The sequence below is a fragment of the Echinops telfairi genome, unplaced genomic scaffold (assembly GCF_000313985.2).
Source record: "Echinops telfairi isolate 266 unplaced genomic scaffold, ASM31398v2 ScPeMD7_443;HRSCAF=831, whole genome shotgun sequence".
Classification (NCBI taxonomy): Eukaryota; Metazoa; Chordata; class Mammalia; order Afrosoricida; family Tenrecidae; genus Echinops; species Echinops telfairi.
This window is the reverse complement of record NW_022104341.1, coordinates 82,636,100-82,653,441: the sequence shown is the minus strand read 5'-3', so window position 1 is coordinate 82,653,441 and position 17,342 is coordinate 82,636,100. Positions and strand designations below refer to the sequence as shown.

The following is a 17,342-nucleotide window of genomic DNA, read 5'->3' as shown; positions in this document are numbered from 1 at the left end:
AAAACCGCGATAGAGTGAAGCCGCGGAAGTCGAAGCGTGAAGTGGCGAGGGTTCACTGTAATGCCATTTGACTGGATATATTAACTGTAGCAAGTTGGTATCTTTAAAAACATGCAATATTAACTTCATGTGCTGTTTCTAAAAGTCCCTTTGAGCCTGACAGATAAATAATTGAAAAAAGAAGAAATAATTGGCTTCATTGAAGGGTTTTGTTTTTTAAATTTTTATTGTGAATTGGGTGGAAGTCACCATGTTTTCATTTAAAAAATTATCAAACCTCATTGTTTGCCTTATTTCTATTTCCATCATATATGTAAGCAATTGTTTCCCCCTTATTAGAAGGGGATTTAAGTGTTTACTTAGCATGGGCTGAAGAAGTATCATTTCCTTAAAGAAAAAAATAATTGTGAATTTGGTGAAGGTTACTGAAACAATCCATTTACTATTCAATTTGTACCTGTTTTGCTTCATGTCATTCATTGCAATTCCCATAATGTGACATTACTTTTTCCCACTTCCTCCCTGTATTTTTTATTTATGCTCTGCCTCCTTAACTCTTCTGAACTTGGTCCTGGAATAATGTTGTCCTTTTATAGACCTCTCTGTTGATTGGGTAAACATTGAGCCATGAGGGTGACTACATTTCCACTCCTGAAGGGCATGGAGGGTGGGACAAGGCGTGTCTAAGGGCCAGAGGCCCTATGTGATCAGTAGGTTTGGTCTTTTCTTTCCCGTTAATAATTATTTAATTTTTAAAAATTATGAAACATGTTTAGTAGCTATGAAAGCAATGCAAATGAAGATAAATACCATGGTGAAACAAACTTTTTGTGGATCAGAATGTACTTGTATTTGCATTTAAAAAAATCATTTTATTGGGAGGCTCGCACAACTCTTATCACAATCTATACATACATCCATTGTGTCAAGCACATTTATACATTTGTTGCCATCATTCTCAAAACATTTTATTTCTACTTAAGCCCCTGGTATCAGCTCATTTTCCCCCTCCCTCCCCATCCCTCCTCCCTCACAAACCCTTGATAACTGATAAATTATTTTGTCATGTCTTTTTTTACAATTTTCCATTTTGTTTTAATTTTTCCTACTCTATTCTGAATCTTCTAATGTTACACATTTCAGAACAGTTGGTAGTTAGGCATCATTTGGTTTCAGGGAAGCTAAGGTTCAAGTGGCTCATTGGACTTAATTGCTTCCATGTGGCTTCACTCTTGGTATGGAGAGGGTATTTTAGATGACCACTTACAAGGGTTTAAGACCCCTGTTGCTCCTCACCAAAGTGGATGTACACTGTCTTTTCGGGACTGTGTTAAGCTGAAAGTGTTTTTTTCTAACTAAAGAACCGGAAAAAAGTATTTTAGACTAGATGTTAGTTGAGATCTTAGTTGTCTCTTTTTTTGTAGAGGTAAGAAGTATGGAGAAACAGCTAATGAATGTGGAGAAGCCTTCTTTTTCTATGGAAAATCGCTTCTGGAGTTGGCAAGGTATGTCTTTCAAGTCTCAGTTTATAGGTAGGATGTTAGTCTATTTTTAAAAACTCAAGTTTTCTTCTATGATGTACAAGTTTTAAGGTTTCACATGAGTTAAATGAGCCTGGTTTTACTAATAATATTATGAATGGATGTGAAAGTGTAATGTATCTTGATGGAAAGGGTAAAAATAAATACTGAAGTTTGGGCTTTTAAGGTTATTAGTAGGAAAGAACTTTCCACTACTAAATGGTCTTATGTTGAAGTTATATTACAGAACTGAAAATAATCAGTTATCTATTGAATTTCAGTTCTAGTAAATTTCCCAATTTTGTCAATCTTAGAAGGCTTCTGATGTATTGACAATCATGTCAGAATGTCGATTGGCCATATAGAGAAGAGTGGGTTAGAAAGTTTGGGAAAAAAAGAACCCCACTGTACAGTGAATACATAGCAGGACTTTTTATTTGATAAGTCTTGAGTGTCTTTCATGTGGCTACACGAGGGAAGGGTGTGCTTTCCCATGAGAACTTAAAGTTTTATTCGCTACACTCACTTACTATTGCTTCTCTGTACATTTTTAATTTGTTATGAAAAATTAAAATTCTAGCCATATCATCCCTTTGATGCCTTCTCCTTTTGTTCTCCTAGAATGGAGAATGGTGTTTTGGGAAATGCCCTGGAAGGTGTGCATGTGGAAGAGGAGGAAGGAGTAAAAACAGAAGAGGAATCTTTGGTAGAAAACAATGATAACATTGATGGTATGTAGATTTGCACCAGGCATTCAAGAGATGCAATGTTGCATACTTCTTCTCTGTAAGTGATGGAAATAGGCCTCTCCTTGCCTTGGATGGTCTCCGATGTGCCTGATGATACCTGCATTTGGGAGAGACTGCAGTGGGGTTAGCCCATTTGCTGAAACTGAGCAACTGTTGGTGTTCTAAATATTAACTATAACCAGAAATATTTTCCTGATGCAAAATTTTTAAGTCTATGTAGCTCAGTTTTAATAGAAGTGTTTTCAAAGACTTTTAACGTTTTTATATGTTTACGAAAATTAAATGATAACTTCTACATTGAGTTTGGGTGTTAGATATTTACATATCAGGTTGGGTGGATTGTCTAATGCTTAAAGGAAAAACTTGGCATTTTTTACCTAATTAATAGAATGCTCAAGTAAAACTATCAAGGAGTTTGCGTTTCTTTTGGAATAGTTGCTCTGCTAGCTGTGGTACTTTTTGCTTTCTTACTGGGCAGATAATATTTAGTCCATCTGCTTTTGCTTAACAAGCCAGGTTGTTTGAGGGAATAAAGGGAATGTATGTTTACAATTTCACATTTCCATTTATGCCTTTAACATTAAATTCGAAGACATGTTTATGCTTCATATTCTTTAACCATGTAGAAGAAGCAAGGGAAGAGTTGAGAGAACAGGTTTATGACGCCATGAAAGAGCAAGAAGCCAAAAAATCAGAAGACAAGTCTCTGGTAAAGCCTGAAACTCATAAAGAACAAGAGACTGAAATGGTGAAGGGTGGAAGAGAAGACATGGATTTAAGTGAGCATGTTGTAGAAGAGCCACAGAAAAAAGTTGAATCAACTCCAGATGAGTTAACTGAAACTACCAAAGAGGTGAACGTGGCAACAAGAGGACTGGATGAAGCTGAAGTTGCTTCCGGGGAGCCAGAACACAAAGCACCCAATTCTGTTGAAGGGAAATTGGTGTCTGGAACAGACATCGAGGAAGAAAGGTGCAGAGAAAATGAAGGTCAGGGGAAGCAGGCAGAGGTTACTATGAGCCTGGAGGAAAAGCCCAAAGAAGCAGAACCGTCTGATGTGAGTGTGGAAGAGCAGGGCACTGCAGTGGAGGGAGGAGCAGAGTCTGTAGATCCAATAGTCAAGCCATTGGATGTGGGTGGGGAGGAGCCAAAGGAGCAGGTAGCTCCATTTGAAAAAGAGCCAGGAGAGACTGTTCCTGAGGAACCTCTAGTAGGCCAAGAAGTGCCCCTTGTTGAAGAGCCATCCGAGGTGAGAACAGGGGTTGCCAACGAGCCTGGAGCAGAAGACTCTGAAAAGCCTAGGCAGGTGGCTAAGGCTCCTTCTCCAAAGGATGGTAAAGTCAATGAACAGCCAGCTTCAGGAGAACAGACTCCTATTGAACCGCAAACATCTGCAGAAGGACCTGCAGGACAAAAAGATGAATCAGGAGTAGAGGATACTGTCAGGGCAGAGCTGATTCCTAGCAAGGTGGAGACTAAACTGTCTATAGAACTATCTGCAGCTGGAGATGAGGTTGAGACCAAGGTAGCCCAGGGAGCTCCGGAGAAATCACCTGAAGACAAAGTTAAGATAGCTGCTAATGAAGAAACACGAGAGAGAGAAGAACAGATGAAAGAGGGTGAAGGTAACCGGGAAATAAGCAAGAGTTGCAGTGGGTGGAGTACATTCTGGATTTGACTCACTAATCTTGGGTAAAAGTCAGCCTTCCATTCAGGATTTTCCGTCTGCCTTTGGATTAGAAAAAGGGGGTATTTTTAAAGAAGGCTTTGATAAGTTACAAGAGTTAAGTAAAAAGCAAGTTTTTTACCTGGCTTATGAACTAACGCTTTTTTACTAACTGCAAAATAGGCTTTGTCTTCATTTCTGAAAGTTGGCTAGCTATAGTACAATTTATTTTACCGCACTAGCCAATAAGAAAAACGGAAGCGGTGGACGAGGGGTGTGAGGAAGAGGAAGAGCGGGCTAGGCTGGCAGAGAATGCTGAATGGATGTTCATTTGCATGCCTCAGGATTTTTTAATTGACTGTTTATGTGGATCTTTTTCTCTGCTTTAGGAAGCAGGAACAGCAGTAGAATCCACAGACCTGGTACATTTAAGCAGGCATGCCATTAAATTGAGGGCCGCTTACCCTTGAATGTTTAATCACTAGTGTTATAGAATTCTGATACCCTATCTACTCTTCCTTCAGAAATGGTTTAGAGGCTTTAAATATATTATTAAGCAGCCTTAAAAAAAGACAACCATTAACTCTTGCTGCTTTCCCTCATTTCATGCTTGCTGTGGCTGCTAAACAGAATAATTGCATAGAATATTTATAAAGGGGGGTTTCTTTGCATTATATTCCTATTATGATTCAATTCCAATTGGTAGTAAGCCTCCAATTAGTAATTGTATAATTGGCAAGTCTGACTTGATTGTATTATCATTTGAGGATTCTACTGTATAAGGTTCACCTAACACTAGCAACTAATAACCATAGGTATATTCCCATTAATTGTCATCACTTTATATAAGAGTGCCCATAAGTTTTAGATTTTCAAAGACTCAACCTTAATTGCCGCTCTTTCCAATAGCCTTCCTACCTACTGTGTAGGGCCCTGCACTCCAGCCAGCACAGGCATGGTGAGCAGAAGTGAACTGACTGAATGGTAGCACCACTGGACTTTTAGCAGTTCTTTGTGGGAAAAGCATAGATTAAATGAATTCTACAACTTTTTTTAAATTCCCATATCATGATACTTAGGATACTGAGCAAGAGTAAGTCGTAAGCTCTAGCAAAATCGGACCTTGAGTGATAAACAAGAGCAGAGATAGGGTATTTCCGCATCATCATCATCAAAACCGACTATTGAGTTACATCATGTTAACATTGTTAGAGCTTTCACATATACATTGCTTTTGAGTCCATGACTTCTGGTGTCAACCTGTAAGATATTGAACTTTCAGCAGAAATGACCTGATGACTCCTATTGAAATGATTTACAATATATTCAGTTATGCCACATTTTAAAAAATACTGTTTTCCACATGAGGGGTGCTTAAAAAATGTGTGGAAAATTTTATCTTTTAATTCTATTTTTATGAACACTTTGAAGCCCTCTGCCCTCATCACATGGGCTGGGCTGCCCCGATTAGGTGACTCTGGCCCTGTTGCAGGCCCCCCGCCCCCGCCCCCTCATGTAGCAGCACCGCTCTGCAGAAATGTGTGTCTATAGATTAAGCATGGGCTTTTCCTCTTCACAGAAAAATTAAAACCTCATTTCTTATTACCCTGTGGTTTTGCCATCTCTTAAACTGTTGGTATCTATAATAAAAAAATTTGTATGACTTTGATAAGTGAATATTTTAAAATTATAAGGCATGCCAATCTGTCATGTTCTGTTTTTTGTGGGGTTGTTGAAGCAATCCCAATCAGTAATTAGCTTTTAAAGGTGTTTTTTCCCTTTGTAAGTCATTCTTCTGGCTTTTACTACTCTTTGCCCATACTGTTTTTTTGTTTGTTTGTTTTGTATTTTAAATAGCAAATATTTATTCACTCATACAGTTTTTTCTTTTCAGTTTTATTGGTACTTCATGCATAGTCATACAATTCAATCATATTAAGAAGAGTTATACAATTAACACCACAATCAATTTGTGCCCATACTGTTAAAGTTCAGAGAAATGTTACAAAACAGCATTTCTTTCTCTGAAAAATTACAATAGATATAGCACAAAGATACTACACTTCCAGAGAAACTTGGAGAAATACCAAGTTGAACATATTTCTTTACTAAGGATATTAGTGCATTTCCTCATTAATACCTGGCTGCCAGCCTAGGAAATTTTGTAAGAAAAGCATGGCTGTTGTAGCTCTGCCACAAAGGAATAGTACAAGTTCCTAAACAGAAATCAGTATTCTTCGCAGATTATTTTAATCATTTTAGTTTAAAATTTTGATGGGAAACTAGGCAGTAAGATGTTTTATGCCAAAACATTTCATTTTCTAGCATTCTGGTATAATTAGGAAGCGATACTAAATAGCTATGCATGTAAAATTATAATTTTTTTTTTGTAAGGAAGCATAGTTTATTTGAAAAAGAACTATAAAAGCACAAGTTGATGTTCTTACTCTGAGTTTTTTTTTTTTTAATTTTATTTATTTATTTTTTTACTCTAAGAGTTTTACAAGGAGCAACCGAGTCCAAAGAGACCTCCAAGCATAATAGAATTATAATTTACTGACATTTGTATATATTTTTTCCCTATGAGTTTGGAATATCCAGTGAGGGACTTTTTTTTAAAGTTTATTATAAGAAACACCTATGTTCATCTCAGCTATTTTGCACACTCAACTGGAGGATGGACTTTGTTGTTTAAGAGTCAGTAAAAGCCCCCATCCTGTCTAACTTTGGGAAATTCAGGCCATGTAACCACTTCTGAGAATTTGGGTATTCAGAGATAATGGTGGTGTGGTATGCTGTGGTGGTAGTTTAGTTTGTATTTCAGAGTACATCGTGTAGAAAAGTGGGGCTTGTGATAAGTTTTTGCTGTATAGGTAGCTTTAGCTTTTGTTTGCCTTTGTAAAAACTTGATTAGTTCATTTTAGGTATTTGTAACATCAGAATTAGTTTTTTTCGCCTGCTACCTATCTTAAAGCAATATTGGTAGGAAGGGGGAAAAGTTTTAATGTAAACTTGGCTTCAGGGCCCAAGGCCTTAATTCCCATAAGGCTCTCCAAGATAGAACTGCCCCTGTGGTTTCAGACTGTAACTCTTCATGGGAATAGAAAAAGCCCTGTCTTTATCCTGCAGAACAGCTGGTGGTTTTGAACTGCTGACCTAGTTAACAGCCAAGCACATAACTCAACTATTCCACCAGGGCTCCTCCTTTAAGATAGTTGTAGTTTTCTTATGTATCTAAAGATACATAAGTAGCATTGCTGGTGTTAAAGGTGCTTGAGGTAGGCGCACCACAACCAATTTATGTATTTGTACCAGTAAAAAGCCCACTTTAATAACATTCTAAGCTGTTTTACCACCCAGTATACAGATTACGTGCTGAGCTTTCTATCAGGAGCTTGTTCTTTATTTACAGGCATTTTACTTTTGAGTACTTACTGATGAAGATGGTTAAATGTATTAATGTGGCTGCACATTTAAAATAAATTATTAACTAACTACTTTAATTAAATAACATGTAGCACTACTCATTCAAATTGTGCCACTCATTCAAATTCTGCACATGCTAGGAGCTGGCTGGAGTCTGGCTTGCCCATTGGTGAGAGTAGGTAGGACTGTGCTTTGCCTCTTCACAGCACGTGGGGAAGTTAGTTTCTTGAGCATTCTTGCTCTTTAACTTTTGGTATTTCTCAGTAAGAGTGGTTTAAAGATAACAGGAATATTGACGGAGGCTCCATCTACTGGCTTTTCCATTGTGTAGAAGGAGCTTTCTGTTGAGAATAAGAGGCATTAGCCAGTCTGTCTTGATCTGAATGATTCAAATTGACCTTTATTAAGAGAAACACTAAGCCTTTTAATTACTGAAGGTCTGACCTATAAGATTAGCAAATTGTCAGATTATATGAGTATTAGACTAACCACTCACTTGATCCCGTTCAAATATTATCGACCGGCCTGTGTGAGCATCTGGTCTGTTCTGCCTCAGATTATTAAGTGTTTATTTCCGAAGCTAGTTTAAAAATAGTGCTATTTGTGTTGTCAATACTGAGAAATTTTTGCTTACAGAAACTGAAGGCTCAGAAGAAGAAGATAAAGAAAATGACAAGGCTGAAGAAATGCCAAATGATTCTGTTCTTGATAACAAGGCAAGTTCCTCATTCAGTACTGTTTTCTACTTATGGTTGGACTATGAGTTACTAGTATAGGTGTGCAAGTTACATATAGCAGTTTCTTGGTTTCCGATTGGAGATCCTATCTCATTTATGCCTAGAATGGACAGATCCTTTTCATCTCAGAGGGTCTTGTCTGACAGGGCAGATTTATTTACATCTCACTGGTGTTGATGCTGGTAAAGTGATGATTTATTATAGAAGCCTTGTAGAGAATTTTTTAAAGGGAGAAAGTCTGAAATTTTAATCCCATCCCCTCCTCCAAGCCATACCAAATTGTACATTTAAGTTATGTAATCTAATATATTATTGTACGTCTGTCTAATACCAATCATTTGGATACACTTTAGTCTCTTCAAGAAAATGAAGAGGAGGAGATTGGGAACCTAGAGCTTGCCTGGGAAATGCTGGATTTAGCAAAGATCATTTTTAAGAGGTAAAACACTTGGTCTTTTTAGACTCAAGTGGGAACTTGCTGGTTGCAAATAGAAAAGCAGTTAAGATTAAACAAGTCTTATTAAGGTTTCTGAACAACTTTTCTTGTTTTAGGCAAGAAACAAAAGAAGCACAACTTTATGCTGCAGAGGCACATCTTAAACTTGGAGAAGTTAGTGTTGAATCTGGTAATACATTTTTTTCCTTACCTAATTCTTTTATTTGCTTTTAAATAAATTCCTTACATTTCAGCTTAATGATTAAAAGAGTACATTTGAGTTCGCTATATAACCTCTAGAACAGTGGTTCTTGACCTGTGGGTCGCGACCCTTTTGGGAGTTGAATGACCCTTTCACAGGGGTCGCCTTATTCATAATTAGCAAAATGACAGTTATGAAGTAGCAACGAATATAATTTTATGGTTGGGGTGTCACCACAACATGAGGAACTGTATAAAGCGTCACGGCATTAGGAAGGTTGAGAACCACTACTCTAGAAGAACCTCTTCCAAAATGTACTTCAGTGAAAGTCTTCCAAATTTTGTCCGTCGTTTTTTTTATGGTTAAATGAGATGCTACAAAGAATTGAAGTGGGAAACCGGGGAGCTTATCTGCATAATGGGTCTGAAAATGGGAAGCACTTTATATGAAATGCTGTTATTTACTTGCAGTCCCCTTTCGTTTTATCGTAGAAAATTATGTGCAAGCTGTGGAGGAGTTCCAGGCTTGCCTAAGCCTGCAAGAGCACTACCTAGAAGCCCACGATCGTCTCCTTGCAGAGACGCACTACCAGCTAGGTCTGGCCTATGGGTACAATTCCCAGTACGATGACGCAGTCGCACAGTTCAGCAGATCCATGGACGTCATTGAGAAGAGAATGGGTGAGTGCGCACTAACTTTCATGGCGATCTTGATGTTTCCAGCTACCCACAAGGTTAAAAAAAAAGATCCTTTTTTAGTAATTGTTACTGACCACTTCAGTTTACTTGTTTTTTAATTAGCTGTGCTAAATAAGCAGAAGGAGGAGGCTGGAGGATCACCTACTGAATATGAGAAAGAAATTGAGGAGCTGAAGGAACTACTACCTGAAATTAGAGAGAAGATAGAAGATGCAAAGGAGTCCCAGCATAGTGGGAATGTAGCTGAATTGGCTTTGAAAGCTACTCTGGTTGGTTCATTTTCCTAAATTCAAGTTTGATACCATTGAAGGCATTGTGGGGTTAATGTCCTCTGTTAAGAACTGTAGTCATTAATTGATATATCCAGGGAGTTGGTGGACAGAGCGGTGTGAAAACTCAATTATTTTATTGAATATTAGAGTGGATAAATAGGCTCTAGAGCCGAATTGAGTTTGAATTTCATTTCTCCTTAGCGTGTGTACATAGCCTGTTATTCTCCACCTTAGGTTAGCTAATCTGTAAAATGGAGGAAAATATCTGTATTTACTGTGATTAAAGAAAGTACTTTTCTAACAAATGTAAGCCATAAGAATTTTTTTTGGGCCAATTTTAAATCTCTAACCCAAGATTAGCAGCTCTTGGCTCCTGAGATATTGGGGTGTGATCTACCCTGTAGATCACGGTATAAGGTATAGTGTAATATTTAATCTCTGCATGGTGGCATAGTGGTTACATGTTGGGCAACTCAGGGCTTAATCAGTGTGTAGATGGTGGGTACCTTTGTAGGGCTGTGGGTGGCCTGGGTTCTATTCCTGGGACCCACTGGGTTTGTCGTCTCTCACAGGTGGAGAGTGCTACTTCAGGTTTCACTTCTAGTGGAGGAGGCTCTTCAGTCTCCATGGTGGGTATTCAGGTGATTTTTCTCTCTTAAAATTAGGCTCAAGTGATTGTCTTCCGTCTTATAAAATGCTTTGTGCATTACTAATACAAGCTCCCTTTCACCAGATTGCCAGTAGAAAGTCAGCAGATGGTGCTTCCTCATCAAACTGTGTAACTGATATTTCCCACCTTGTCAGGAAGAAGGTAAGTCTGTGTATAGCCGTGATTTCTTTACCCCTTTCCAAGTGTGACTTTAAATTTTAAACATCCAAAGCATATAAAAGGAGCTACCCTTTCTGGTAAATGCTTCAAATTGCAGTAAGCTGCAGACATTCACTTGGCAAGAATGTCAGAAATATCTGTGTGAGAATGTAATTTTCATTGCAGCCCACAGAAAACGACCGAGGCGGGGACTGGCCAGCTGAAGACCATCTTAGAGGGAGGGGCTGGCCAGTTTCTGACATTGTTCACCAGTAGCCCTGCTGATGCCTGGCTCACTGACACAGCTGTTCATTTCCCAGTCAGACAAGTCTTAACTTTTGCTTGTTTTTCTGATTCAAGTACTTGTTTGGTAATTGTTCAGATCTCGTGCTCACGCCCACCCCATCAACGGTTGAAATTCTCTATGTTGAGACAAGTGGATTTGTTTTATATAGTTCAAGTTGACATCTGCCCCGTGCACCCTGACCCCAGGTTATGTCTGTGGCAAAGCAGAGAGACCCTTAGAGGTCTGAGTCTTGATCTTAAGGATCTATGTATGCACCACAGAGGGAGGGAGGTGTTTGGCATTTCATGTACTCGCTTTTATAAACATTAATTATATCTGTGAAGCCTTCACAATTATCTCTTTAGAGGAAACCAGAGGAAGAGAGTCCCCGGAAAGATGAAGCCAAGAAGCCCAAACAAGAGCTGGAGGTGAATGGAGGCAGAGGGGACGCAGCCCCCGGTGGAAATGACATGTCTGAAAACATGGAGGAGGTGCGAAGTTAAAGCAGGGCTTGACTTCCTGTCTCATTTCTCTTTGTTCTCTGGCTTGGGGAAACTCATCCTCTCGAGTGCATGCACCTCACCTTGAGCCTATTTGTTAGAGCGAATCAAAGCAATGAACGAGACATGGGAATTTCATCGATGCATGGAACTTAGTTGCCATAGGCACACACACACACACACACACACCCCATGAATGCCTGAGAAAGTCTTTGACCAAAGCATTGCTGCTGGCTTTATGTAATATATGGATATTGGCCATGAGTAATCACAGTAAATAAATTCAGGAAATTGCAAGGAGCAAGGCTGAATTTGTAGGATTTGGGTTCCCGTCCTCTGATTGGGTATATGAAACACGGGCACTTATGCCTGGGCTCTCTTTGTCTTTCAGGCTGAGACTCAGGCAGAAAGCCGGGCAGCAGTGGAGGGCGGAGCTACAGTTGAAAGCACTGCAAGTTAAAGAGAGGGAAGAGTGATTTTCCTTCTGAGACAAAGTGTTTTTTTTTTGTATATAATGTATTTTTTCACTTTTGGGGGATTCTTTTTGTATAACTTCAATAAAGATTGTAAGCAAAGGCCGAGACTTTGATGGTGTTTTCTTAAAATACTGACAGAATCTGTGCCTTGGAGCACTCCAGGTTTTATATTGTGGCCAAAGGTACCTGCAACCCCCTTACTGATCTCTGTTGAAAAGTTTAAATCCTGTCTGTTATCTGTAGGTGATCAGATCAAGTACAGCTTTAGGCTCTTCATCTTCCAATGGTGCTGTTTCCCTCCCACCTTTAAATACCCATCTGAGCCCAGCCGTCTTGCAGTGGTGCTGTCCCTGGGTGGGGATTCTGAAGACAAGACTTGGTGAAGCGCTTCCTCTTTGGTGCTGATCATGGATGATGGACTTTGGCTCTGTTGACAGCAGTCTCCATTCAGGCCTTGGGTAGTAATCTCGCTACCCACCTGGTCCCCAACTGGGGCTTTAATCCTGCCTTGGAAAAAGAACTCTGAAGAAAACCCCTGGAGCATAATCTGAGGAAAACAATTGATCTATTTAATTGTAGATCATTTGAGTGAACTCAGTGGTTTGAATGAGGTGGAAGTGATGGACACTGATGGTGGAAGAATCTTGGGGAGGCTGGCTGTTACATTATTTTTCTGTATAGAAAGGTTGAAATATAACACTCAGAATTGTTACTGTTTCTACAGTTTTGACATAATCAATAAAGATGTTAAAAGGCTCCTGGTCTGTACTTTGTGTTTGGAGGTCTTGTAGTAGGGTCCTAGAGCAGTTCAGTATGGGATATAGGGGGTTAATAATTTGCACCCACCAATTCTAAGAGCCCTTTGCCATATGGGGTAGACAGGAGGTTGGAATCTGCTGGTTCTCAAGGACCTGTTTGCAGATTTGATCAAAAGAGTTTTTCTGGCCTTGGCCTGGCTACGGAATCTGATTTATTCTGTGAACTTCCTGAAGTCCTTACTTGTATTTTAGATGTTCTGCTTAATTTGGTCAAAACAGTGCCATCATGGGTCCAGGACCAGTATCTAATTTCAAGTAGATGGCATATGTGACCCCACTTACAAACTGTACTAGGCTGGGGTCCACCCTATACAGAAGGCTGTATTGTATATCTATGGGATTAATCTATCTTCATTTTTCTACCGTAGAGCAGCTGGTGAGTATAAACTGCAAACCTAGAGATTTGCAATCCAGCCCTTAGCCAACAGCACCATTGGGCTCTGTCAAAGGCAGCTACCCAAAACCAAACTCAGTATCGTGAAGCTGGTTAAGATTGGGTAGTGTCCAACATGTAACCCCCATCAGGGCTAACTGAAGGCTACAGGAATACCCTATTTAGGAGGAAGTTTAGAACTGAGATTTCAAGTGCTATAGCAGTAAGAACTAATTTAGCAATAGAAAGGTAGAGAATAAACTTTACCAAGTTCCTTTAGCTAGAATGACAAAGTACCTGGTCACCTTTCAAGCCTTGGTGGTGCTATCAGGTAAGCACTAGGCTACGAATTACAAGGCCTGCAGTTTAAACCCCACCAACCACTTCACAGGAAGAGACAAGGGCCTCTGCCATTCAGTCTGCTGACTCAGTAAAACCCTGTGGATTCGAGGGAATACGAGGTGTAGAAGGTCCGTCTTTCTCCCTTGAGTGCCAGATGTAGATTGCAGCCCAATGCATCACCACCAGCTATTCACAGCCTAGCCTCAAAGACCCTGTAATGGTACATGATTTGTCAGAATCAATTTAATCATTTTCAAAAATCTCGTGCCAGATGGCATTGTGAAATGTGAAATTCTCATTTAATCCTTACAGCAGTCTCTTACAAAGGGGGGATGGGGTGGCGAAGCAGGTCAAATAATAGAAGGTGGTTGAAGCTCAATATATGTACTCACAGCTAATACTTGCCTCTAGGCTCTGTCAGAACATGACTGGGCACAGAGCTCAGGCCTAGTACTCGAGCCTACATTCATCACCTGGGCTCAAGTCCAGTGTGGGAAGAACAAAGCTGTGGTGAGGACTCCAGCTCTCATCTATCTTGGGTCCCGTTGCAGGGCTCCTCTGTAGGGCGTGGATCAGCAAAGCCAGCTGAAGGGGCGGGAGAGGTGGCTTCCGGTAAAAATAAGCTGGACATCTGTGGAATGGGAGAAGGTGGGTCTTTAGCAAGATGGTGTAATGTTAAGAGCAAAGTTCTGACGACTAGATTTGCTCCTATCCTGACTTATGACCCACTTAAAACTTGTTTGTGCTTTGATTTCATCTGCCAAACAATGTACGTACTGCTGCTGACTGACTCAGTGACAGTAGAATCACTCCAGGTTTCTAGGCTTTAACCTTCAAGGGGAGCATATTGCTACTTTTATCTCCCACTGGGCAGCTAGCTGATGGGCTCATAACTAACCCTTCTGTTAGCAACCTGGTTGCATCATTAGGGCTCCTTACCTGTCTAGGAGCAGCCTTGGGGCCATGAGTTACAGTACGGGCAATTCATATTCACCAGTAGCTCTGAGAAGATTTACTGACTCAGAACCCTGAAAAGGGTAGTCCTTATCTGTCCCAGAGGCCACTATGAAGGAATCTGAATCAACTGGATGGTGAGTTTTAATGATGGGAAGGAGCCTGATGGTGAAGTGCTCAGCTGCCATTGGAAAGGTTGGTGATTTCAATCCACTGGCCCTGCCTTTGAAACTGCATATGGTTTTCAGCAGCTACTGCTTCTGAAGTGGGGCGCTCAGTTCTTGGACTGAGAGCTCCACTGACCTGTTCACTTTAGGTGACCCTGCTGGCATTTGCAATGCTTCTAGCATCCCAGCAAAACATAAGACAAACTGACAGACAAGTGACGGCCGGAGTAGGGCCAGTGCGTTCCTTAGAGGCAAGGATGTCAAGACTGTCAGATACTTGGGATGTATTGTCAGGAGAGACCAGTGCCTGGAGAAGGACATCATACTTGGTAAAGTGGAAGAGCAGTGAAGGAAGGGAAAGCCCTTAATGAGAGGAACTGACAGTAGCTGCAACATGGACTAAGGCATAAGAACAATTGGGAGGGCGGCAGTGTTTCATGCATAGGATTGCTATGGGTTGGAGCTGAACTCAGCACCTAACAATAGCCCCTCCTTGGGGAAAAGGGACAGCAGTTCTACCTTGTCCTATGGGGTCACTGAGTTGCAATTTAATCAATAGCAGGTTTGGTTTGGGGAGTAGGGAAGGAGTTGAGTTAATGTACAGAAAGCATTTGATAGTAACTGGCACAGGTGGTCAGTAAAGATTGGCTATGATAGCCATACCTTGGGTACCCCTCTTTCCAGTGGGACCCTCACTGGAGGTGGGTGCTGGTACTCATGGGCACTTGCTGGGTTGATCTCTGCCAATGTCTGGACCCTTGCATCTCTCGCATTCACCAGGCGCAGGAAGAGCTCGGCCTCACCTGCCTGAAGAGAAGTGACATGGTACTGCACCTGTACTACGGAGGACTAAGCCTGGCCTCCGCATCTTCTGTATTCACCTGGGGGTTTGAATTCAGCTGTCCAGGGTCAAGGCTGGAGTCCACTGGAAAGGACTGAAGTGGGAGGCGCCATCGGCCACTTAGCACCCGCTGATCCTGGTCAAATAGTACCAATGAGGCCCAGGCCTTTGGCTGCGGGGTTCTGGTCCAGCCTAGCCCCTGCCAGGCCTGCAGTTTGCAGACTAAGGATACTGACGGTGAGGGTGGCAGCCTGCAAAACAAAAGAATCAGAGTTGCATGCCTTTCCTAGAAATAAATCCTCAGAACTATTGTTCCTGTATGAGAATGAGACAACTTTGCCAGGACAAGGACAAATACTACATGAAAAACAGAACGAATATGAGACAAGCTTCAATTATACCCAAGAACCCCCAAGTCAAAATCCCATTTACTGACCTGGGCACAGGCTGCCTGCTGGCAAGGATGGCACAGTTGCCCATGGGCCCAGGAGCTGGAGGCGGGGGCAGACAAATGGCTGGGGGCAGCACTGTAGTCCCTCCTGTATCCTGTCCATCTCTGGCCAAACCTGTCATTAGCTGCACCCAAATCCAAGAGGCCTCAAGGCCTCGCAGGAAGTCATAGAAAATGACCAGACCGGCCCTGGTTTGGAATGCTAGTGTTAAGCAACCAGGCATTCAACTCTCCCTCCCAGCCAGTTTCCCAATCCAAACTGGTCTTATCCAGCAGGGGGTTATCAGATCACCTACTGTTGTCAAAAGAGGGGGCAGGGCCTCACCCAGGGTCATATGGTGCAGGGCCCAGCACATCAGATGGAGGGAGGAGGTATGGGTCCAGGCCCGAGTTATTAACCAGGGATCCAGAAAACAATGGCTGTCGGGGAACAGAAAGTGTTCTAGTGGTGCAGGCTCTCACTGTAAAGAGCAGAGCTATCCCGTTCCAACCCTTGGGTCCTCACCGCCTTTCTGCCGCCACTCAGAAATGTGGCATCTGTGGAGGGTGCAGGCGGTGGCAGTGGGGGAGCTACCAGAGGTGGGAGAAGTGGGGGATCTCCCCTGCCCCTCAGGCGTAGTCTAGGACTGGTCAGGAGTAGTGGTTCCCGGTGCCCTGGGAGTAGAGAAAATGTCACTGCGTTTCTGACTGGCCCAGCCCAGCTTTGACTGGGTGGAGGTAGATACCAGCGCCCAGCCCATAAATGAATCTGTGGTGTCATTGGGAGAGAAGTGGCACAAACACGGGTCTCATTTCCCGCGAATGGTCCCTCTCCTGGCCTCCCCTGGGCCTGGTAAGTTGGCAGGGGGGTGGGGGGAGGGCAGGGCTGAGAGCCCACTGACCCCAGGTCCTCTGCCCTGCGCCCCTCTGCATCTGCAGGGACATGATTTCCGCCTCCAGGCGCTGGTTCTCAGCCTCCACTACCAGAAGTTCCCCCGAGACAGCACCTGTCCTTCTTTCTGCGAGGAACAAGTCTGAGCTGTTTCATCGAATGGTGGCCATTAAGTCTGGTAGTGACCACCTTTACGACCCTCTGGGACAAAGCGTAACTTGCTAGCTCGTTCTAGGCACTCCCACAAAGACGACCTAGGTTTCCAATAGCAGGGCTTTTGCTTGGATGGTTCCCCTCCCAAAGGTTCTCCTCCCTAAAGTCCTTTCTCTTTTCTGGACTAAGACCACAGCTTCCAAGAGGACTTCTTGTCTGGTCGCTCCTGTTTACCCTTGCGGGCCCTAGACCGCCACAACTCCAGAGCGGAGGCCTCCACGTGGAGCTGCCACATCTGACCGAGAACGCCAGGGTCCCGGCCCCCGCCCCGAACGTAGGCTTCACGCAGGGCCCTAAGGAAGAGCGACGAGGGTGGTGTGAGCACTTCCACACGCCTGATCAGCGCTTTGCTCTAGCCCGGCAAGGACCGCGGACCTCACCCAATCTCGGCGGCCAGCGACTCTGGGTTGGCCTGTAACACCAGGCGACCAAGTGCGGTCTCTTTGTCGGGTTTCGGCGTGGGCCTGAGGGGAGAAGGGAGGGCCGGGAGGCGGCTTCACGACCAGGGGCGGGGCCTCCCGAAGCCACGCCTCTCG

General features: G+C 42.4%; 2 protein-coding genes across 2 annotated transcripts in view; one reads left to right on the top strand and one right to left on the bottom strand.

Annotated features, from left to right (window-relative positions):
• LOC101643571 (nuclear autoantigenic sperm protein) overlaps positions 1-11,876 on the top strand; it is a 34,256-nt gene extending 22,380 nt beyond the window's left edge. The window contains exons 2-13 of the mRNA XM_004699685.2: positions 1,407-1,505; positions 2,142-2,251; positions 2,896-3,894; positions 7,998-8,077; positions 8,452-8,537; positions 8,651-8,724; positions 9,228-9,416; positions 9,537-9,703; positions 10,279-10,335; positions 10,440-10,517; positions 11,166-11,291; positions 11,692-11,876. Of these exons, the coding sequence (XP_004699742.2) occupies positions 1,407-1,505; positions 2,142-2,251; positions 2,896-3,894; positions 7,998-8,077; positions 8,452-8,537; positions 8,651-8,724; positions 9,228-9,416; positions 9,537-9,703; positions 10,279-10,335; positions 10,440-10,517; positions 11,166-11,291; positions 11,692-11,760 (2,134 nt within the window). The 3' untranslated portion in view covers positions 11,761-11,876. The remainder of the gene's footprint in view (positions 1-1,406; positions 1,506-2,141; positions 2,252-2,895; positions 3,895-7,997; positions 8,078-8,451; positions 8,538-8,650; positions 8,725-9,227; positions 9,417-9,536; positions 9,704-10,278; positions 10,336-10,439; positions 10,518-11,165; positions 11,292-11,691) is intronic.
• A 1,658-nt stretch (positions 11,877-13,534) lies between these two features.
• The window catches only part of CCDC17 (coiled-coil domain containing 17), a 4,958-nt gene continuing 1,150 nt past the window's right edge, over positions 13,535-17,342 (bottom strand). Inside the window, exons 4-12 of the mRNA XM_045291768.1 lie at positions 17,187-17,270; positions 16,981-17,099; positions 16,604-16,720; positions 16,228-16,376; positions 16,048-16,142; positions 15,708-15,911; positions 15,312-15,522; positions 15,094-15,237; positions 13,535-13,940 (exon numbers count right to left, since the gene is read on the bottom strand). Of these exons, the coding sequence (XP_045147703.1) occupies positions 13,836-13,940; positions 15,094-15,237; positions 15,312-15,522; positions 15,708-15,911; positions 16,048-16,142; positions 16,228-16,376; positions 16,604-16,720; positions 16,981-17,099; positions 17,187-17,270 (1,228 nt within the window). The 3' untranslated portion in view covers positions 13,535-13,835. The remainder of the gene's footprint in view (positions 13,941-15,093; positions 15,238-15,311; positions 15,523-15,707; positions 15,912-16,047; positions 16,143-16,227; positions 16,377-16,603; positions 16,721-16,980; positions 17,100-17,186; positions 17,271-17,342) is intronic.